Source organism: Pagrus pagrus (genome assembly GCF_965226575.1).
Source record: "Pagrus pagrus genome assembly, chromosome: 24".
Taxonomy (NCBI): Eukaryota; Metazoa; Chordata; class Actinopteri; order Spariformes; family Sparidae; genus Pagrus; species Pagrus pagrus.
This window is the reverse complement of record NC_140206.1, coordinates 16,994,566-17,018,156: the sequence shown is the minus strand read 5'-3', so window position 1 is coordinate 17,018,156 and position 23,591 is coordinate 16,994,566. Positions and strand designations below refer to the sequence as shown.

The 23,591-nt window shown below is 49.4% G+C and overlaps 3 protein-coding genes across 3 annotated transcripts; all 3 read left to right on the top strand.

Moving 5' to 3' along the window:
- Positions 1–13,120: 13,120 nt before the first annotated feature.
- LOC311252980 (uncharacterized protein) lies at positions 13,121–16,852 on the top strand (the record flags this gene model as incomplete). The annotated part of the gene is made up of 8 exons (XM_084346643.1): positions 13,121–13,207; positions 13,868–14,436; positions 14,526–14,737; positions 14,870–14,944; positions 15,074–15,291; positions 15,747–16,192; positions 16,307–16,631; positions 16,784–16,852. The coding sequence occupies exons 2-8, from the start codon at positions 13,868–13,870 to the stop codon at positions 16,850–16,852; spliced, it is 1,914 nt and encodes a 637-aa protein (XP_084202769.1). The 5' UTR covers positions 13,121–13,207.
- On the top strand, positions 16,436–19,742 carry LOC311252979 (uncharacterized protein; the record flags this gene model as incomplete). The annotated part of the gene is made up of 7 exons (XM_084346642.1): positions 16,436–16,631; positions 16,784–17,552; positions 17,637–17,849; positions 17,949–18,199; positions 18,291–18,562; positions 18,694–18,936; positions 19,121–19,742. Exons 2-7 carry the CDS (start codon positions 16,907–16,909, stop codon positions 19,740–19,742), a joined length of 2,247 nt encoding a protein of 748 aa, XP_084202768.1. The 5' UTR covers positions 16,436–16,631; positions 16,784–16,906.
- A 1,791-nt stretch (positions 19,743–21,533) lies between these two features.
- On the top strand, positions 21,534–22,754 carry LOC311252978 (uncharacterized protein; the record flags this gene model as incomplete). Its single annotated transcript, XM_084346641.1, has 3 exons — positions 21,534–21,581; positions 21,731–21,789; positions 21,904–22,754. Exons 1-3 carry the CDS (start codon positions 21,559–21,561, stop codon positions 22,752–22,754), a joined length of 933 nt encoding a protein of 310 aa, XP_084202767.1. The 5' UTR covers positions 21,534–21,558.
- Between the last annotated feature and the right edge of the window lie 837 nt (positions 22,755–23,591).

Sequence of the window (23,591 nt, the reverse complement as noted above, 5' to 3'; positions counted from 1 at the left end):
TTGATCTTAGCCAAAAGGCCGAGAAGCGATGAGCCCCAGTCGTCTGCTGCCTGAGCCCACCTCCTGGCACGCTTCACACTTGTCGCGGTGTGCCACTTGCACTGCGCAGTGGAGTGGCTTGTGCTTAGCGGCTCCTCCCAAGCGCTCCCTGGCTCAGCCCCGAGTCCGGTGAAGGACGGCTGTATTGCTTTTCACACATGCACGAGGCTCAGCCAAACGGCAAAGCCTGCCAAAAATATCTTCAACTCATTGGTGTTCCTCTCCACGGAAGTCTTTAGTAAAAGGCGAAAGACTTGTGCGTTATGAAGAGAAACCCGAGTAAGTACGGCTCCGCTCCTCGACAGCAGCCAAGGCAGCTGTGGTCCCAGGCACTGCTCTCATGGTGAGCCTCACCAAAGTCCCTGGCCACGCCCGCCCCCACATTATCCCAGGCTCGACTCGACCGGTTTGTGGAGAGAGAAAAGCCTGCTCGTTGGGCGCAGGCCACCAAACGGCACAAACACGCGGCCGCTTCCAGACTCTCTGTTTCAGTTGAGGACGGCGGAGGGAAAATGCAGGGCACACTCAGCAGGTTTTGGGGAACGGTCACGACGAGGCAGTTTTGCCTCCAACACACTGCGACGCAGCAGACAGCGGCGTTCTGCAACACGGCCACTTTCAGGAGGGATTGAAATGGTAACACAGGGAGCCCAAAGCAGCATTCAGAGGTCGAAGGCTGGCTCTCCGACCGGCTCGGCGGCAAGCGCGGGAGACGAGCACTCACTTTCTTTTTCTTCCACATTGTCATCAGGGGAGAGCGCGAACGCAGTCCCCCACTACCACAAATTATGCAGTCGAGATTCCCACATTTGGGGAATTCGCAGGGGTCAGCACAGCCGGAGTGCAATGGCCGAGCCTCGCCCTGGGTGAACCACCTTCTTGATCACGGTATCTCCCCTGCCAGGTAAGTATGAGTTGGAACAGTCTGACACAGGATGGCCTTTCCCAGGCTCAGCCCCCTGGCTGACGGTGCCTCTGGGGGGGATAATAGCAGAGTTAGGTGCCTTGGGCAATTTGCTCATCCTCATTGGGCACTAAAAGTTGCTGCAATTTCAAAAACACTGGTGCAACTTGACACGGGTGACTGGTCCACACATTTTGCCTGTTTGGCGTCCTTGTTCCAGCGATCCATCGCTCGGCAAAATGGAAAAATAACACTCTGTCAACGGCCACTTGGCATGATGGCTCCGCCCAGTCTGAATGCAGCCAGAGAGGATGTGCCGCACAAAAGCCTGCCAGTAGGCATTCCAGCAATGGACGCGTCCGGACCACATTTCTCATGCAATGTCTCGGTGAGGAGGAGGAGGAGGAGGAGGAGACGCAATAAGGTTTGTGCCGTCTCCAGCAGGCCACGCCCACTCTGCCCTTTTACCGGGAAAACGGGTGACCTGCAGGCAACACACTGCGACGCAGCAGACAGCGGCGTACTGCAACACTGCCACTTTCAGGAGGGATTGAAATGGTAACACAGGGAGCCCAAAGCAGCATTCAGAGGTCGAAGGCTGGCTCTCCGACCGGCTCGGCGGCAAGCGCGGGAGACGAGCACTCACTTTCTTTTTCTTCCACATTGTCATCAGGGGAGAGCGCGAACGCAGTCCCCCACTACCACAAATTATGCAGTCGAGATTCCCACATTTGGGGAATTCGCAGGGGTCAGCACAGCCGGAGTGCAATGGCCGAGCCTCGCCCTGGGTGAACCAATTTTTTCAATTTTTAGACGTTTTATTTAGTTCATTACACGGGGTAAACATCAATCAATACTCGGGCTGCTTACACATTGCCCATAAAAAGCAATAATAAAGAAAGAAACAAACAAACAAAAAAAAGGCTAGACTGTACAGAAATGTGACCACATACAAACATCTGGGGCCTCATGTATCAATGTTGCGTACGCACAAAAAAGTGGCGTACGTCATTTTCCACGCCAACGTTCAGATGTATCAAAAGTGAAATGACCGTGGAAATGTGCGGTGCCCCACGCCAGCTTCATGGCTGGCGTACGCACGTTTCTACAGCTATTGTTCCTTTGGCGACACTCTGAGGTGATGCTGTGAAACTGTTAATTATGTTTAAACAATTTGTCCTCAGAGTAATGTGCACATCAGAGACACGGACAATTAACACACACGTTTTCAATCATATGGATCATAAATGATAAAAGCATGCGCAAAGTGATGAAAAAATGCCATTAACAACGGCAGCCTTGGCCTTATTAGAAGACATCGCAAATGGTAATATCAGACATGAGAGGGTGTTTAGAGAACGGGAAGATCTGTTGGCAAATGACGACAACTGGCTCATGAGTCGTTTTAGGTTGCCGAGGCCAGTGTTACTGGAGCTGTGCGCAGAGCTGCGGCCGGCCCTAGAACGAAGCACAGCCAGGAGCCAGGGGTTGTCCGTGCCCACACAGGTGTGGGATCATAAGAATGTCATCCCGGTACATCAAATTCCCATACAATGCTGTTGAACAGGCCAACATTAAAGCGCAATTTGCAGCAAAAGCCGGTTTCCCTGCACACATGTTGCTATAAAAGCGCCATCAAAGGAATAAGTTGTTTTTGTCAACAGGAAACATTTTCATTCAATTAATGTTCAAATATGTGATGCGCAAATGCAGCTCACCAACATCGTGGCAAGGTGGCCTGGTTCAACATGACTCGTTCATTCTTACCAATAGCATGGTTGGTAACAGGCTGGAGGCTGGCACGGTGCGCGATGGGTGGCTTCTCGGTGACTAAATCCGTTTAATTGCGCCCCGAATGTAAACCAGCACAATGCCTTTGGGCACGTGCATTCAAATATGTGCATTTGTTTTTCCCTGGTGAAAATAGAGCGGCAGAGCTATCTAACAAGCCCTTTATTGTCTCCTTGTGTTCAGTATTTGTGTCATTAAACGTGTGCGTAAAGTTGGAAATGTCACACTGCAGTAGCCACGACGCACTTCTGCAGTCATGAATATAAGTGTGATCCGTCTCGTCAATCCTTGTAATGAAGTTGTTTTGTCCTTCTGTTTGTTTCCCACTAACGGTGGCACTTATATTATAAAATAAATATATAAATATATATTATTCCTTTTGAAAAAAGTAATAGTGATTCAATCAAGCGGTGCATGAACAAAGGAAACGAAATCTATTTCACATGCTATTGGGCAGAAATCCTCCGCTTCACCTCCACCGCCACGTCGGACCATTTTTTATTTTTAATTTCAGTGAGTGTGCGCTGCTCCGACCCCACAGCGTTCATTGCCTCACACATACGCTCCCACTCACATTTCTTTTTCTTTTTTTTTTTCTTTTTTGGTATTTATCCCTGGCGAGAGGCGACCAAATAATACAGATCTTCGCATCTCGACTTTTTTTAATAGCGTTTCGAGCTCAGACTCGGTGAAGTTGCGCTTCTTCCCTTTACTCATGGTGTAAATCTGATGGTGCAGAGAGGGGAATCCCCGCCTATTTAAATTGATTTGCATATTTAAATGAGGGCGTGGACAGGGAGGAGTTTCTTACGTCTACATGTGCGCTCAATTCCACGTTGATTGGGATGTACAAAGGAAAAGTGCTTGGATCGACGCGTACGCACACTTTGATACATCTGATTTTTTTTGTGCGTACGACAGTTTCTGGATTCTAGCGTACGCCATGTTTCAGTAGGAAATCCACGCAAGTCTTAGTACATGAGGCCCCAGGTCTGGATTAAAACTTCCTAGAAGTTTTATTACATAAAGTCACTTCTCACCCGAAAAACAGATCATAAAGAACCAAACAGTGGAGTCTTGGGAACTCTCCACATCAAAAGTTTTGTTTTTTTGTCTGTTGTCGACTTGTCTGTCAACACGTAGTCATTGAAGATGTTTAAAATGATTCTAACAACAATGTCTCTAGGGATACAATACCTTTTTATTACATATACATTTCTGGCTTTCCATAAGCTTTCTTTGACACAGTTGATGACAACCCACCATTTTTTCACTGTAGATGTTTGATTTCTTTTCAGACAACCATAAGCTACATCCTCATAACATAGAGGAATTTTATACAATGCTTGTAGCCATGGCGACAAAAGTGACCAGACACCTCTAGCGGTGGGGCATGACCAAAAAAGATGTTCTACGGTTTCATTGTCCCCACATGAAGGCCTAGGGCACTTAGCATTTTGGGTACAATTTCTCCTCTCTAGAAAAGCTCTTGTGGGCAAACACTGGTGGGCAACCTCCCAGGCCAGATCTTTGTGGTTATTTGTAAGGATGGAGTTGTTTACATTAGACCATACAATTTTGCAATCCTCTTCAGTTAGTTTTCCCACCGGGGTCAATCTCGAGTGGAGTGGGGACAGAACCTGCTCTACTTTTGTTCTATTGAGCTTGTCGAGTGGGATTTGCGATACACCATTTGTTAGGCATGAAACAACTGTGTTGTAAATTTTCGGCCAAGTTTGTGCATATGGGATGGTTTGTGGTGGTCTTTTGTCCCATGCTCTAAGCACACCACGCCCCACCCAAAACATGGCAAAATGTGCCCAATGTGGGCCTATCTCCGGTTTTAGACAAGCTTTGATGATGGGGGTCACAAACATAGACCTGAGTTTAGTTTCAATGTCTGGGACACCTTTCCCCCCCTTCTCTAATGGCCTGTACATTATGTCACGTTTTAGTTTCTCATGTTGCCCTCTCCATATAAACTGAAAACAGATTTTCCTAAGTGTCATCATAAATTTATGTGGAACAGGAAAAGTTGTTGCCAAGTAAGTCAGGGAGGCAAGGATTTCCGCATTTATAACCAGGACCTTCCCAGTCATTGAAAGGTCTCTGTCTTGCCATTGGAGGAGCTTACCTCTAATTTTTGCCAGTTTTGACTCCCAGTTAGTGTTCTCCATGTCCTTCCCTATTTTTATACCAAGGATTTTAATTGTGTCTTTTTTCTGTATGAGGCCTAAGTTTTCAATTGGCTCCCTCCAATTGCAGTAAAGTATTTCACATTTCTCTTTATTTACTTTTGTTCCTGATGCAGCAGCAAAGTTGTCACAAAACAACAATGTATCTCTTACTGACTTATTGTCTGTGAGGAGAAGAGTAAGGTCATCCATGTATAAACTGAGCTTTGCCTCCTTACCTGCTGCCCCTGGCATTGGGAGGCCTGTAATATTTTTTGCCTGCCTTAAAGCACATGCAAGGGGCTCGATTGCTAAGATGAACAAAGTAGGGGAGAGTGGGCAGCCTTGTCTTACACCTGATTTTACTTGCAACGGGGCTGTGCACATTCCATTTACCAAAACTGTACTAGTAATGTCAGCATACAGCAGCTCTACCCATCCTCTAAACTTATCCCCAAAATTGAGGTGGGACAGGACAGTCTTAAAGTACCGGTGACTAATGCTATCAAAGGCCTTCTCCAAATCCAACCCCAGGATGCAGAGTGGGAGTTGGCGGTCTTGGGCAAACAGGTAAGAATCTCTGACTAGGGCTAGACTGTCGGACATGGTCCGCCCTACGACCCCACATGTTTGGTCTATGCCGATCAGCTGGTGGACTACTGGTTGCATTCGGAAAAAAAGGGCCTTTGATAGTATTTTGACATCAACTCCGAGCAAGGTCAAAGGTCTCCAGTTCTTTAAATCCCTCTTGTCTCCCTTTTTAAAAAGAAGAGAGATAGAGCCTGTTCTGAGCGATGAGGGTAAAAAGCCTCTCGAGAGACTCTCTTTGAACACTTGCAACAAGGGGTCTTTGAGTTGGTCCCAAAATGTGTTGTAAAACTCTTTTGGCAAACCGTCCAGACCAGGAGATTTATTACTCTGCATGCTTTGCATAGCTTTTGTTAACTCATTGATCGTCAAGTCTCTCTCAAAGAATTCCTTGTCTGTATTATTTAATTTTGTGGTTAGGTGTGATAGAAAAAAATTCACTGACTGTTCAGATATGGCTTTGTCTTCATAAAGGTTGCTATAAAAAGCCTTGACAATATCAAGTATATCTTGAGGATCATTCTCCACTTTACCATCTCTATCTAGCACGCCTTCAATACAGTGTCTAGACTTGGCCAGTTTATTAAAAAAATATCGGGTACACTTTTCATTTTCTTCTAGGTGTTTAACCCTACTCCTTGTGAGCATCCCTCTACTCTTTTCATTATGCAGCTTGTTCATATCTTTTTTCAGTTTTGTTATGTCCTCAAACACCTCAAAACCAGAGAGTAAAAGGAGATAGTAGCGTTGCAATCTAGCTTGCAGTCTCTTTTGGAGGGCTCGTTTCTTTACAGCTGCTTTTTTACCTTCAGCCATAAAGAAATTTCTTGTTTTACTTTTAACGTCCTCCCACCAATCTCCCAAAGAATTGAACAAAGGCTGCAGGGTAAACCATTGGTTGAGTTTCTCCCTATATCTTTTCACCACTTCTACGTTTTCTAGTAGGCTTGTGTTAAGTTTCCAGGTGCCTGGACCAGGCCTGTATGAGCTATGGATTTCTAGCGAGCAGTCAAGTTTATGATGGTCTGAGAAGGGGACTGCTTCCGTTGTACAGCCAAGCGGTATAACTCCTGGTGTGGTGAACAAGAAATCGATTCGGGAGAAGGTTCGACCATTAGTCCAAGTATACCCTGGAGTAGAGGGATTTCTCACTCTGTATGCATCCACAAGTTTACAGTCTTTAATGATGTTTAGGAGTAAGTGAGAACTAGCATCTAGTTTCACTGAAGAATCAGATCTCCTATCTTCTATAGCCAAAATACAGTTGAAATCACCACCAATGATAACTTCCCTCCCACAGTGAGCTAGGGCTTGAATGGCCTGCAACATCATTATGCGGTCTTGAGTTTCAGTGGGGCAATAGACATTTATGATTCTAAATTTAGCTCCTTTTCCCTCTACATCTACTAGTAACACTCTGCCATCTATCACCCTTTCAACCCTCTGAATGTTGAAAAGTTGGTTGTTAAAGAGTATTGCCACTCCGGAGGCTCTGTTTTTATTGTCTCCCGACCACACTGACTGCCCATATTCCCATCTGTCTTCAAACAGTTTGTAATTGTCTTTGTATCCAATACAACACTCTTGAAGGAGGAATATGTCACCCCCACTTCTGTGTAAAAAACTGAAAACTGACTGGCACTTTATGGGGTCATTGAGGCCTCTAGTGTTAATGGTGACAATTTTGAGGGATGACATCACAGTTTTGACAGAAGAGAAGTCAGAGGTCGGCTAAAGTTCAAGCCATTTGGAGGGATTTACCCTTTTTCTTTTTCTTTTTTTGGGTGCGTCGATTGCCTTCTGATTCCTCTACACCGCTGTTCATTTGGGTCGTGATGGAGAAAGCAGACAAGCACTGGGGGTCCAGGAAAGGGGAAGAGATGGACAAGGGGTCAGGCCATACCTCTTGGTCCGGGCTGTTAGTGGAGGAATCACCTGATTGATCTTTGGGCCGCTTTCGGGATAGTGAACACTCCAGGGGAAGGTCGGGGGGCAGAGAGAAAGAGGGGGGCGCTTCCCCTTCACCACCTGTCAAACGGTTGGCCATCAGAGGAGCCACGGCTGTGCTCACAGGAGATGGCAAGTCTGCAAGCATAAGGTCTAGGAAGTCTCTGCAGTCCTCTGATGAAACAGGAGCCGTCTCTATCGAGGTCTGTACTCGTTGCACACCTGGGAGGATGTTTTGGGACTGCTGCATCTCATGGCATTCTAGGGTTGGCTGATCTGGTTGTTCATGGGGGGCAGTTGCCATGGTCTCCTGCCTTTTGTTGGTACGATCCTGTGGAGCTGGGTGGTCTACAGTGCCAGAGGACCCCTTTTCACAGACCTTAGTAGTGATTGGTGTAGTCTCCTCCCCACCAGACTTTGGGTGGTCCATTGGGGGGATGGATCCTTGCTGCTCTTCATCACCAGTAGCTTCAGGCTGATCCTGAAACACAGGACCTGGCTGGTTGTGATCGTCAGTTCTCCGTTCAATCACATTTGTGTCCAGTTCCTGGGAACCTGGCCGTTCCTCTGTTTCCTCTATTGGTGGAGTTTCATGATGATCGGATGAAGGATTGTTAAGCCTGGCTCGGTTAGCATATGACTGAGGGCATCCTCTGAATGTGTGGGTGGTTGAGTCACAAAGATTGCACCTCATTGGCTGGTTACAGTCTTTGGTGTTGTGAGCGGTACTCTTGCAGTTTCTGCAGATGATGGCATTACAATTAGCTGCCAGGTGGGATAACGAGCCACATTTCCTGCAGGTTTTTGGCTGTCCAGCATAGAAAACATGGCCCCTAATTGGTCCCAGCTGGATGGTGGAAGGCAGGTGGTGCAGTCTCCCAGAATCACCCTCTCTCTTCAGCTGCACATAGAAACGCCTAGCCCCAGTTCTTATGCCGTCTTCATCTCTCAGCTCCATGCTTCGCAGAACAGAGCAATGGAAAGACAACCATGTGCTGATGTCTTCAGTTGTTACTTTCTCCGAAAACATCATGACAGTAACAGTTTTAGGTTCTCTCTCAGAAAGAGGGATGAGAAGCACTTTGTCAAGTCTTGGATTGTTGTCCTTTTTCTGGTGGAAACGTTCAAGGCACTGTTCAAACAAGGCAAAAGTAGAAAAGATCACCTCAAATGATTTCCTTCCAGGCAGGGCAAAGACGTAGTCGAGTTGTGCAGGCATGAAACCGAGCTCTTTCTGGACGACGTTCCGGCTAAACTGCAACCGATCCATTTCCAAATCTTCCTGAAGCTCAAAACGAACTGCATTCCTGCGGGAACCAGCTGAAGCCATTTCGTACACAAAGTCAATGAATGCTTCTACAGCATAAAGCAATGGCCAATGCGACCAGCCAAGGATGATTCCAGAAGCCAAGCACAGCAGAGTGAACCACCTTCTTGATCATGGTATCTCCCCTGCCAGGTAAGTATGAGTTGGAACAGTCTGACACAGGATGGCCTTTCCCAGGCTCAGCCCCCTGGCTGACGGTGCCTCTGGGGGGGATAATAGCAGAGTTAGGTGCCTTGGGCAATTTGCTCATCCTCATTGGGCACTAAAAGTTGCTGCAATTTCAAAAACACTGGTGCAACTTGACACGGGTGACTGGTCCACACATTTTGCCTGTTTGGCGTCCTTGTTCCTGCGATCCATCGCTCGGCAAAATGGAAAAATAACACTCTGTCAACGGCCACTTGGCATGATGGCTCCGCCCAGTCTGAATGCAGCCAGAGAGGATGTGCCGCACAAAAGCCTGCCAGTAGGCATTCCAGCAATGGACGCGTCCGGACCACATTTCTCATGCAATGTCTCGGTGAGGAGGAGGAGGAGGAGGAGGAGACGCAATAAGGTTTGTGCCGTCTCCAGCAGGCCACGCCCACTCTGCCCTTTTACCGGGAAAACGGGTGACCTGCAGGCAACACACTGCGACGCAGCAGACAGCGGCGTACTGCAACACTGCCACTTTCAGGGGGGATTGAAATGGTAACACAGCGAGCCCAAAGCAGCATTCAGAGGTCGAAGGCTGGCTCTCCGACCGGCTCGGCGGCAAGCGCGGGAGACAAGCACTCACTTTCTTTTTCTTCCACATTGTCATCAGGGGAGAGCGCGAACGCAGTCCCCCACTACCACAAATTATGCAGTTGAGATTCCCACATTTGGGGAATTCGCAATGGCCGAGCCTCGCCCTGGGTGATCCACCTTCTTGATCATGGTATCTCCCCTGCCAGGTAAGTATGAGTTGGAACAGTCTGACACAGGATGGCCTTTCCCAGGCTCAGCCCCCTGGCTGACGGTGCCTCTGGGGGGGATAATAGCAGAGTTAGGTGCCTTGGGCAATTTGCTCATCCTCATTGGGCACTAAAAGTTGCTGCAATTTCAAAAACACTGGTGCAACTTGACACGGGTGACTGGTCCACACATTTTGCCTGTTTGGCGTCCTTGTTCCAGCGATCCATCGCTCGGCAAAATGGAAAAATAACACTCTGTCAACGGCCACTTGGCATGATGGCTCCGCCCAGTCTGAATGCAGCCAGAGAGGATGTGCCGCACAAAAGCCTGCCAGTAGGCATTCCAGCAATGGACGCGTCCGGACCACATTTCTCATGCAATGTCTCGGTGAGGAGGAGGAGGAGGAGACGCAATAAGGTTTGTGCCGTCTCCAGCAGGCCACGCCCACTCTGCCCTTTTACCGGGAAAACGGGTGACCTGCAGGCAACACACTGCGACGCAGCAGACAGCGGCGTACTGCAACACTGCCACTTTCAGGAGGGATTGAAATGGTAACACAGCGAGCCCAAAGCAGCATTCAGAGGTCGAAGGCTGGCTCTCCGACCGGCTCGGCGGCAAGCGCGGGAGACGAGCACTCACTTTCTTTTTCTTCCACATTGTCATCAGGGGAGAGCGCGAACGCAGTCCCCCACTACCACAAATTATGCAGTTGAGATTCCCACATTTGGGGAATTCGCAGGGGACAGCACAGCCGGAGTGCAATGGCCGAGCCTCGCCCTGGGTGATCCACCTTCTTGATCATGGTATCTCCCCTGCCAGGTAAGTATGAGTTGGAACAGTCTGACACAGGATGGCCTTTCCCAGGCTCAGCCCCCTGGCTGACGGTGCCTCTGGGGGGGATAATAGCAGAGTTAGGTGCCTTGGGCAATTTGCTCATCCTCATTGGGCACTAAAAGTTGCTGCAATTTCAAAAACACTGGTGCAACTTGACACGGGTGACTGGTCCACACATTTTGCCTGTTTGGCGTCCTTGTTCCAGCGATCCATCGCTCGGCAAAATGGAAAAATAACACTCTGTCAACGGCCACTTGGCATGATGGCTCCGCCCAGTCTGAATGCAGCCAGAGAGGATGTGCCGCACAAAAGCCTGCCAGTAGGCATTCCAGCAATGGACGCGTCCGGACCACATTTCTCATGCAATGTCTCGGTGAGGAGGAGGAGGAGGAGACGCAATAAGGTTTGTGCCGTCTCCAGCAGGCCACGCCCACTCTGCCCTTTTACCGGGAAAACGGGTGACCTGCAGGCAACACACTGCGACGCAGCAGACAGCGGCGTACTGCAACACTGCCACTTTCAGGAGGGATTGAAATGGTAACACAGGGAGCCCAAAGCAGCATTCAGAGGTCGAAGGCTGGCTCTCCGACCGGCTCGGCGGCAAGCGCGGGAGACGAGCACTCACTTTCTTTTTCTTCCACATTGTCATCAGGGGAGAGCGCGCGAACGCAGTCCCCCACTACCACAAATTATGCAGTCGAGATTCCCACATTTGGGGAATTCGCAGGGGTCAGCACAGCCGGAGTGCAATGGCCGAGCCTCGCCCTGGGTGAACCACCTTCTTGATCATGGTATCTCCCCTGCCAGGTAAGTATGAGTTGGAACAGTCTGACACAGGATGGCCTTTCCCAGGCTCAGCCCCCTGGCTGACGGTGCCTCTGGGGGGGATAATAGCAGAGTTAGGTGCCTTGGGCAATTTGCTCATCCTCATTGGGCACTAAAAGTTGCTGCAATTTCAAAAACACTGGTGCAACTTGACACGGGTGACTGGTCCACACATTTTGCCTGTTTGGCGTCCTTGTTCCAGCGATCCATCGCTCGGCAAAATGGAAAAATAACACTCTGTCAACGGCCACTTGGCATGATGGCTCCGCCCAGTCTGAATGCAGCCAGAGAGGATGTGCCGCACAAAAGCCTGCCAGTAGGCATTCCAGCAATGGACGCGTCCGGACCACATTTCTCATGCAATGTCTCGGTGAGGAGGAGGAGGAGGAGGAGACGCAATAAGGTTTGTGCCGTCTCCAGCAGGCCACGCCCACTCTGCCCTTTTACCGGGAAAACGGGTGACCTGCAGGCAACACACTGCGACGCAGCAGACAGCGGCGTACTGCAACACTGCCACTTTCAGGAGGGATTGAAATGGTAACACAGGGAGCCCAAAGCAGCATTCGGGGGTCGAAGGCTGGCTCTCCGACCGGCTCGGCGGCAAGCGCGGGAGACGAGCACTCACTTTCTTTTTCTTCCACATTGTCATCAGGGGAGAGCGCGAACGCAGTCCCCCACTACCACAAATTATGCAGTCGAGATTCCCACATTTGGGGAATTCGCAGGGGTCAGCACAGCCGGAGTGCAATGGCCGAGCCTCGCCCTGGGTGAACCACCTTCTTGATCATGGTATCTCCCCTGCCAGGTAAGTATGAGTTGGAACAGTCTGACACAGGATGGCCTTTCCCAGGCTCAGCCCCCTGGCTGACGGTGCCTCTGGGGGGGATAATAGCAGAGTTAGGTGCCTTGGGCAATTTGCTCATCCTCATTGGGCACTAAAAGTTGCTGCAATTTCAAAAACACTGGTGCAACTTGACACGGGTGACTGGTCCACACATTTTGCCTGTTTGGCGTCCTTGTTCCAGCGATCCATCGCTCGGCAAAATGGAAAAATAACACTCTGTCAACGGCCACTTGGCATGATGGCTCCGCCCAGTCTGAATGCAGCCAGAGAGGATGTGCCGCACAAAAGCCTGCCAGTAGGCATTCCAGCAATGGACGCGTCCGGACCACATTTCTCATGCAATGTCTCGGTGAGGAGGAGGAGGAGGAGACGCGATAAGAAGAATGAGAATGTGTTTAGAGTTCTGCTGAAAAGTCTAAGTGAGATCTGCAAATTGTGTTTTACCATGTGAAATGGTTTAAGGTATTGACAACAGACTGCACAATTAGCTAAGTGAGTTCAGGCAACTGCGAACTTTGTTCAGCCAATGGGTTTTAGTGTTTTAACAATTGAGAAAAACTGTAAAGTGGATGAACAGAGTCAGTCATTGTGCTCTGACGCGGTGCAGCAGCGCCCACTGCCGGCGCGGCGGTGAATCACACCAGATGACCCATGTCTCAGTCGTCTCAGACAAAATGAGAAACGCTTCACGAATTTGCGTGTCATCCTTGCGCTCACGGTGGGAGTTTCTTCGGGTCTCCCTGGGTTCTCCTTAGGTTCTTCCTAGCTGAGCCCGCCTTACACCGTGATTGGCTGGTTCTCCCTAGCTTCCCTTTGCCATTGGACGGTTCTCCCTAAGAGTCCTCCTCTGATTGGCTGGGATCTCCCTCACGATTCCTGCAGTGATTGGTCGGTTGGGCCCGCTATTAATTCCAATATCGAGACCGAGCTCAGTCGCTATCATCGCTGCCGGAGAGGTTCGATAGAGTGGACAACATTAGGAGACAACAATTACAACGGTATGATGCTAAAGTTTGTTTCTGAATGAGTTTTTGTACGCATTGTTGTTAGCGACGAGCTATTGAAAATGACTTTGTACGAGACGCTTCATGTTCAATCTTGAGTAACTTTTTAATTAGAGTTGCAGTAGGCTAATTCACGGCGCATTTTTCAAATTGCAACGGTGTACTGTAGCTAGCGACCAGCGAGCCATTGATTAAAATGTGGAGTTACAGTAACTCACGGCGCATTTTTCAAATTGCAATGGTGTAATGTAGCTAGCAACGAGAGCCATTGATTAAAATGTGGAGTTACAGTAATTCACGGCGCACTGTACTGTACTGTATTTTTCCCCCATTGATTTCATTCATTCAAGTCACGGTGCATTTTTCAAATTTGAAATGCGTCGACATCTACAATGTGTATTAACATGTAACTAGTGTTACAGTCTGCTTTCTATTCCATTTTGAGTGTATTTTTTAGTTATATTTACAGTAAATCAAGGTGCATTTTCATTAACATTTAACCAGTGTTGCACTCCAGTGTAGATGAGGCAGATGTGCTGTCATTGTTTTCAGAATCACTTGATAGCCACATTGTACATTTGTATTCATGTTTACAGTTTTCTGTGTTATCACTTGGCTTCTCGGGTCTAACTTCTGGCTGTTTTTGGTCTACAGATGGACTATATACCAGACTTTCGTCTGCAGGCCGGCTCGGATGAGCTGATATTGAAGGCTTCTCCCGAGGCTGAAGCTTTTATCCGCCAGCACCAGGGAGTCAAGTCGTACCGGGCGAAGGGCGCAGCCGCCGTGCTGAATGAGGCGACTGCCTTAGTCGTGCTGAATGAGGCGACTGCCTTAGTCGTGGCAGCTGAGGGAGACACCAGTGACGCCAAACTGATTCTCAGCCAGCATGGCATCCAGTTTGGGAAGTACAGGGGGCAGACTTTCCACTGGCTGCTTAGCCATGATATGGGGTATACAACCATGATCATGGCTAGCCACCAGAATGAGCGTGAGTCGGGTGACACCACCACCACACCCATCATGGTTAACAAAGATGCCCTGTCCCGGTACGTCAGGCTGTTCCCAAATGTTCGGTCTGCGATCCAGCAGAGGAGGATGGCTGATGGCTCCCTCTCGGCCTCCACTGCTGGTGAGCAGCATGGCAGGCTGGTGGGTTTTGGGGAGCACGCCAAGTACACGTATCAGGAGTTTTATGAGTCGGCAGACCCGATTGTGCAGAGGTGAGTCAGAGACTGAGTCTTAACTAAACACTGGTGTAAGGTTAATGCTGTTTCCTCATTTACTCTAACCTTGCCTCATCCATCCACAGTTACAGGATGTGGTTGAGGAAGGCCCAGGTGCAGTCGGTGGGCTCAAAAATGGACCACCTGAAAAAATATGTGCTGAGGAGGGACCAGATAAAGAGAGCATCTTCAGGCCCACCTTCCTCCACAGCCACCCCCTCCTCTACTGCACCACCCCCCAGGGCAGCCGCGTCTTCCGCTTTGCCTTCACCGAGGAAGCGGATTAAAGTCATCACCAGTACGTAGCCTTTCTTACAAGCTGACCGACATTGCTTTGTGTGCAGATGTTATGATATAGACAGAGAAGCCAGAGTTTATTTGGAATAATTTGTGATGTTTTCTGTGTGCGCGCTTGTGTGTGTGTGTTCAGGTCTCTCTTCAGAGGAGGATGATGACCTGGAGCTGGTGGCAGCTGCTGTGGAAGTGGAGCAGGCCATTTGTTCAGGTAATTACATCACTATAACCTTCGCAACAACTTTGAATGTAATGTAATAAATGAATAATGCACAATGCCAGGTGAAAACATTTTCATTTGTCCACCTGTCACATGTCTTTTGTCTTTTTTGTATCTTAGCATCAGCAGCATCAGCAGCAGCACCCCCAACAGCAGCATCAGCATCAGCATCAGCACCCCCAGCATCAGCACCAGCAGCAGCATCAGCACCCCCAGCATCAGCACCAGCAGCAGCATCAGCACCCCCAGCATCAGCACCAGCAGCATCAGCACCAGCAGCACTTGCCCCAGTACCAGCTCCAAAACAGAGACCTGCAACTGGGCCGCGGCCTGCTGAGGTTAGTAATCTGTTAAAATATTAAATGTTCCAGTTATTGCCAAAGAGGAGTTATAATGTCGTGAAATGTATGTACGTATGTGTAAATATTATATACACATACATACACACATATATATATATACATATATATATATATAACTTCTTTTAAATCACTTCTTAAACCCATTTTTATAGACTTGCCCTTATGTGATGTCATCCTTTCACTCTTATTCCTACCTTTTCAGTTTATAATATTAAATTAGTCGTTGTATTTATTTTATTTATTACATGTCTCAATTTTAGTTATTTTATTTATTGTTATCATTATTTCTGTTCTTAAATTATTGGTTTCTAAAGCTATAAATGCTATTTATTTCATTTGACCTCTTACGCTGTGTCTGTTAATTATTATTATTATTGTTGTTATTATTGTTATATTAATCTCTGTGTCTTGGTGTATGTGTGTAATTTCAGGTTTTGCTTCCAGAGGGCTGGAAGTACACACTGCCGCAGGTGCAGCAAGCCTGGGTGAGCCATGCCCTCTTCACAATTGATAATATGGGTAGAATGGTGCTGAAAACGGAGCTGCAGCTGTGGTACTTCCCTCCTGGACCCAGGCGGGTATATTACCAGCCGCCTGCGTCGCCAGACGCATTTTTCCAGCGGCCATTCTTCTTGTGGGTACCGTACAAGATGTGGCAGTGCCACATCAAGTGCCCGGTGTGTACCCACAAGATGACGGGGTGCGGCCTATATAAGACCGTCCGCAAGGTGCTGGACTGCGACGGCTGGTATTACATGGGCACTGAGTACCTGGAGTGCCGTCGCTGTGGAAAGAAGCTGGCCAGTTGGGGGGGCAGCATTCGTTCCCAGCTGGAGGAGGAGTACAGGAGGCAGTTTCCTGCTGTGCTGACCTACAAGTAAATCACAATCTATACATGTTGCCCACACTGAAACAAACAAATGAATTACACATGGGTTTTTACAATATTATATATATATATATATTAAATATTATCCCATCTGTTCTGTAGGTTGTCTTGTGACAAGAAGGTGCTGGGTCAGATGAGGGGAAGGACGCTGGGCAACAGTGCCGCCCGCCTGCGCTCCTACCTGGTGGAGCAGCACACGGCGGCCTGGATCGATCGCTGCATGTGCTTCATGGCCACTTACAAGCGGTTCATCATGCCAGGAGTGAGCGCGCCGCCTCCCCCAGCCCTCCCTCAGATAGACCCCGTCCCCACCCGGCAGTGGATCCTCTGGGCCTACGCCACCGACAGCTTCTCTCGCTTGGAGGAGATGAGGGCAAAGCTGACGTCTGTCTTCGGCTCAATCCTGAAGATGGACTCCACTAAAAAGGTAGACTGTTCAGATCATCTCCACATCATTTTGTGCAACATAATGCAAGACCATGTAATTACTATGTACACAGCTGTTATGGGCGGTGATATGACGCGCATTGTTCTAACCATTAGCAGTCCTTATAGTGTATGTACTTTGCCGTTCTGTAGATCACCAGGAAGCTGGCAGGCCACGGGGCCGGGACGGCCCAGTGGGTGACCAGCGTCGGCAATGAGTAGGGGCAGGTGCTCATCTCAGTGCTCACTGCTGCAGAGGGCCATGGGCTGGAGGAGATGGCCAGCGGGCTGGTCAGGCGCTACCGGCAAGCAAGTCAGAAGCCGCCCACGGTCCTGTACGTGGACCGGGACTGCTGCTCCACCACGGGAGGCACACCGGCGGCCACCGCACTCTTTCCTGAGTGGACACAAGTCCTGGTCAGGCTGGACGTGTGGCACTTCATGCGGAGGCTGGCCGCGACAGTGACCACCGACAGCCACCCCCTCTACGGCCACTTCATGCGGCGCCTTTCGGCCGCCATCTTCACCTGGGACCCGGAGGACGTGGCCCTGCTGAAGAGGGCGAAGGAGGCCGTGGGGCCTGCCGCCTGGAGCAGGGTCACACTCAGGGAGATGGCTCGGCACTGCCGCCGTCGCACACGCAAGGCAGCTGACATCGAGCGCCTCATAGAGGAGGCCCTGCGGCACTTTGGGGCAGTTACTGACACCATGGGCATCTTCCTGCTGGACCGGCACAGGGTGGAGGGGATCTGGAGCGTGCAGCGCCAGCACTTGGGGTGCATCCAGGACCCCGAAGGCGTGCAGCTGTACACCAGGATGGGCCAGGTGACGGTGGGAGGGGTCAGCCTGCCCGTGTACCGCTGCGCCCGTGGCACGACTTCCCTGGAGTCGTTCCACCTCCATTTAAACAGGTTCATCCCCGGTAAGTGTCCAAAACCAGAAATACAAATGTAAACGACACCGAGTGTCTGCAGGTTTGTGCTTAACTTCTACGTCCTCTTTCTAGGCACCAGCGCCAGCGCCTTGAACTTCCAGCTCTACCTGCTGGAAGGGCTGACGAGGTGGAATGAGGATCGCGGGCGCGCCATCGTGGCGGGAGGGGGCAGGCAGCAGCAGCGGAGCTACAGCAGCCGTGACCAGGACACGGTCAACCAGCTGGCCGAGGCCCTGTACGGGATGCGGCTGTTTGACAGCTACACCCGGCCCAGAGAGTACACAGGTAACTGAGAAAAGGAGACGGACGCACAGGTGCAAACATTTATTTGTTATTATATTATCAGTGTATCTCATACCTTTTGTGCTCTGTGCCGCAACGCAGGGGAGTTGATCGGGGTCAACTACCTGTTTGCCCAGACCGGACGAGTCCTGCAGGAAATGCCGGACGACCCTGAGGTCCTGGAAGAGGCGGAGGAGGAGGAGGAGGAGGAGCCAGAGGCAGAGGGCGAGGAGGACGGGGAGGATGAGGGAAACTTTCAGGAATACATGTATGACATGAATTTCTTGGAAGACCCCCCCACACCAGAGGCCGCCGCTCCCCAGCAGGCCGACCCCCTTCCGGAGGCCGAGCAGGTAAACGATCGTCTGACCTTTTGTCGCCAGCTCTGTGGCAGCCAGCCTCAAAGTGGCGTGATGACTGACTTTTTTCATTTGACTTCTGTAGGAGTGCGAGGGCCCCGACGACTCCCCGGGCTACCAGCACGTCCTCAACCTGGCCCAGTCTCTGGCCAAACTGCGGCTGGTCGGGCGCGTCCATCAGGCGATGGAGGTGGAGATCCTGGGCTTGTGGAATAAACTCCCAGAGAGTGACAGGGGCCCTGTGCAGTATCCACAGCGGTACAGGGACCATCTCTCTCAGGGGAGATTTAAAAAGCCCAAGTCTGGCACCACTCACGCTCCCACTGATGTGACAGTTGGATTAGAGAGCATGAAGCGGTAAGTGACACGCAGCCGAGCCGATGAGATGAAGTATTGCTCAAATGGCTTGATGCTTACCTATAGCGAAATCACACTGAGTCAAGGGACTTAACTGACTCTGCTTCCCGCGTGACATTTTGTTTCCGCAGGTGTCTTCACAGTCAGGGCAGCGGCCCGGCGCAGAGGCCCGATGCCAGCAGACTGGTGGAGGCGATCTGCATTATTCTTTGCAGCGCCCATCCTCAGAACCGAACCACGAGAGGTGTCCGGATCAACCGCTGGTCCCTGGTTCTGCGGAGCTACATCACCATCAGGGACAGCGTGCTGAGCAACCCCACCCTCCGGACAAAGCTGCAGCTGTTCGAGCTGAACCACCGGACACTCACGCAGTGGTGAGTAGCTGTCGTCTGGGAGATGTGCTAATCCAATCCAATGTTATAGTCGCATTGTAGATGCCAAGCTGTCGTAAGGCTTCGATAAGGAACGCGTTTGCCCAAAAGCGACTTGATTTATATGAAAAATGTGATGACGTGACACGCTTTAATAACCGCAAACCTGTTTGGACCCTGCCTCTAGGTTCAACTGGAGGAAGGCAAAGCTGGAGGGTCACGTCCTCCAGGCCGCTGTGCCAGACGCCAGTGTCCTCGCGGTGGCACCGGAGCCCACGCTGCCAGCCAGGGAGAGGCCACAGCTGCTCCCTTTGATGACCTCTCCCCTCGTGGCACCAGGGCCGACACTCCCATCAATGGAGAGACCGCAGCACCTCCCCGGTGCATCTGTCCAACCGGGCCCCTCACAAGCCCTTGACACCATTGACCTTGCTGGCCCTGCTCGTCCCGGTGCATCTGCCGCCGCAGCCACCACTGCGACTGTCACCGTGGCTTCGGGTGACAATGCAGCCGCTGCAGCCGCTGCTGCTGCCGCCTGTCCCAGGTTACCAAAGACCACTGCTTGGAAGCGACGAAGGCTGCAACAGCAGAGGCAGGATGCGGAGACCAAGGGTGAAGAATATAAGACAAAAGCCCCCTTCTCCTGCATCTGCAGCCTCTGCAAGCAGCCCAAAACCAAACATTTTGGACACAGTCGCTTCCACAGCAAAAAGCACCAAACAATGTTTCACTTTTGCCGGGCAACGGCAGGCGGCAAAAGTGTGGAGCAGTGGCTGGAGGAGAAGAGGCGAGAGGAGGGGGAGCAGTGATGATCTGACAGCTCCTGTCAGACACTGACACTGACAGTTGTTTACTTCCTGGCCTCCTGTTTTTTTTTTTCGTTTGTAGTTATAGTTTTTCTGCCTTGTTCAATTTAAACTGTTCAAACAACTCATTAGGTGATGTGATCCGTTTATAAAAATATAAAGTTTTAAAAAAAAAGCACAGTTCACACACAAGGCTACTCAAAGTGCTTTACAGGGGCATCAAATGATGGATCTTCTTTTATTTTATACTTTGAAAGGATTCACCTGAAAATAGCTTGCCAGCCTCACAGGGCATTTAAACTTAGAGTAGGAGACAACTTCATTTACACAACTATTCTCGTTTGTAATCTTTCTATTTCCAGGGCTGGTTAACTTCTACTCATATGCTAAACCACCTCAATGCACCTTCGATCAGGTAGTGTGGGAGACAACTGGTCATTTGCACATGTATGCCTGCTCTGACGTCTGCCTCACAGCAGGGTCTGTTGAGTTCTACTCATATGCTGATCACCTTAATGGGCCTTGGTGTCGAAACACTGGTTATTCCTATTCACATGCTTATGTCTGTCTGACACTTTTTCTTGTCTTTGTGGGACATTGCAAAAACAGACCCAGCAGGCAACAGTCATTACCAAACATGCCTGTTGTGATTCCTGCAATGACACACTTGTGCTGTAGCTCCTCATTTCATGCACACACTTGTAAGCTAGCTCTTTCTGTTTTACATAACTTGTACTGCATTTAATTCTGCAGCTCACATGTTAATGATGATGTGTGTATATGCAGAGAATATACAATTTTCTACAACTAGAACGCCGACTACGTTTGGATGTATGTATGTACATGTTAATACATACCCACTTGTTTATCTTATTTACCGTTATTATTATTATTATTAGTGCTTTTGGTATTATTATCAACTACCTACATGTGCCTTCTTGTTCTGTTGTTCCTTGTTTGTAAAATTAAAAGTGCAATAAATGGATGTTTATAATAATACTACTATAATACTAGTGCTTTTCAGGGTACACAAAGACACCTGGTTATATATGTTTCTTTTTTACATTGTGTACATGTTTATTTACTGTGCACATAACAATAAACACTTTGAATTTGAAAAAAATGTGAGGTCTGTAGAGTCTCTGATGTGGGGGGGATTTCCAGAGGGTACATACATGTAGTCTACTGAGTGTAATAGCGTTTTCTGCTCTATTTTTTGTTCCCTGAAAGCTATCACTTTGTGGCTTAGTGGGTTTGTGACGCATGCAAGTTAAAGATGAGGAGAGGAGTGGTTCAGTTTGGTCCCTACGACCATTTATTGTAACTAGTTTGAGAAGAGAAGAAAATATAATAATCAAGGTAAAGCTCAATTTGAGTGTCCACAGGAACAAGTATTCATTTCCCATGCAGTGTGATGTGTGTTTGTGTGGAAACATGATATCCAGCCTCTCCATCAGCTTTCATTTTTCATGCATTACTGTGTTGTTGACCTTGTGATGGCTCTGATGTACAAGTTTGCCGCCTGCTATATATTTAAAAAACTTCAAATTACAGTATAATGATTGTAGGGAATTGTAATACCAATGGGGAGGACAGGGAGAAAGAAAACTCACACACTAGTAGCTAGACATTTTATTTTTCTAAATGATACTGATATTTGGTAACATTTTATCTTAAACAATTGCTGTTTGGATCAGCCTACCCTGATGACAGGTGGAACTGAGGGGACAAGGGGGTGGGCTTGGGGCAGGACATGCCTCCTCTGTGGACTACAAATGTCAGAGGTGGCTTGGCATCATCTTCTCTTTACTCTGCAAAGATGGCCAGCACCGACGATATAAGGTAAACAACTCTTGAATGGCACTCTTTTTATTTATTTTTCTTATTTTTTAGAAAAAAGCTCACAGCCACAGCCTGGCTCTTGGGTCAGAGTTTGGAACAAAAGGAACAAGGGACTCTGTCACATCACTAACTTTGTTTTTGTCCTGCAGATGCAAACCCAGAGAGAGAGTGACCGAGGGGGTGACTGAGGAGCCCAGAGAGGAACAAGGTGGGTGAATGTCATGTTTCATATCTCAGCAGGTCATTGTGTGTGTGGCTTCAGTATTTTCAAAGACATTCTGTGTATAGTAGGAATAATTGGTGGCTTTCTTATCAATTGCAGTCATCCTTGATGAGGCAGACATGCCATGGACGACAGAGTCTCCACAGTGCAGCACCTGGTCTCCTCCCAGCCTGAGTGAGTTCCAGGCGGCCACCTCAATACCATCCACCTCTGGGGCAGCCACCAAGAACTGCCCACACTGTGGGAACCCCATGGATTGCACCCACATGGCTTACAAGGGGCTCATATATTGCGAGTCACGGGAGGGGTCATTCCTGGAAGGAGGCAAGACCCTCGAGGAATGGCTCCTGTGCAGGGGGGTGTCGAGGACGACCTCCTGGCGCCTTCACAAGAGATTCTGGGAAATGCGCCACGGGAAATTGCCGTCAAAGACAGCAAGGTTCTGCCCAAAGTGCGGCGAGAGGCGCACTAGGGAAACGGGGCACTGCGTTTCGCGATCGGCAAAGGAGAGTTTCTGCTCCAAAAGCGACCCCCAAGGGCGCACTGTGGAGCAGTGGCTCACCGAGAAGAGGGGTGGGGTGACGGAGGAGCAGAGGAAAGCTAAGGCGCGCGAGGTGCGTAATGCCAGCGCCAAAGCCAAGCGAGCGAAAAGACAAAAGTTCGGCTACAGGCTATGCCAAAAGTGCGGCGAGAGGCGCACAAAGGAGATGGGACACTGCATTTCGGGCCTGGCCAAGGAGAGTTTCTGCGAGAAAAGCGACCCACAGGGACGCACCGTGGAGCAGTGGCTCACAGAGAAGAGGGGGGGGGATGACGGTGGAGCAGCGGAAGGAGCAGCTGAAGGCCAAGACGCTGCAGGCGCGCAAAGAAAGAGTAAAACAAAAAACCCAGAACTTCTGGAAGGAGCTACGAAAGGAGCTGTTGGAGGCCAAGGCGCTGGATGCGCGTAACCGTGCCAGATAGAGTGAAAGAAAAAACGCTCCAAGCTGCCTCCAAAATACACTGACCCCCAAATAAAGTGCCCCCGAAGAAGCCCGGCAAAGTCCAAAAGCGCACTTGAAGGATGCCCATAATCTTTTATTTGTGCGGTGTGACGTTTTCTATTTTGTATATTTATTCAACCTGTGTGCCGTGTTTTTAATTTTTTTATTGCTGTGTGTTGTTGCACTTTGATAATAAACGTTTGATGTTTTCCAAGTCCTACTTTGTCATTGGCTTTTTCCTTTCGGATGTATTTGAAGATGGAGTTATGGACAAGTTTGTGGCCTTGTAAAGAAATTGAATAACGATTACTATATCAAACACAAAGGACGTTTTCCTTGGTTATTCGCTCAAGTACACGTCAAAACAAACAATTCACAACCAGTAGTGAACAAAGGAGAAGGACTAACTAGTCACTACAATTAATGAAACCTGGCTCCTACAGAAGTTTTCTTCGATAGATGTAATTATCTGTTGACGCGCTCTGCTGCTGCAGTCTCGGAAGACACATGGCTAATTTGCATATAGGGCCACGCCTCAGATCCTACCGGCCGTTCTCCCTAGCTTGCTGGTTTCTCCCGAGGGGCTGCGGCGAGGAATTTTACCCAGCCTTTGCGCAGGGGCCATGCTAATCTTCTCTGTATCGTTCCAATTTTAGTATATGTGCAACTGGAGTTACACAACAGTACAGTGGGGACAGTCTGGTTTATATATGGGTCCGGACCCGGGCCCCTCCGAGTCATGGTGCGCCCTCTGACAGTCCTTTAACACGTGGCCCCTCCTCCTACAGGGGGTGGGGACAGGTA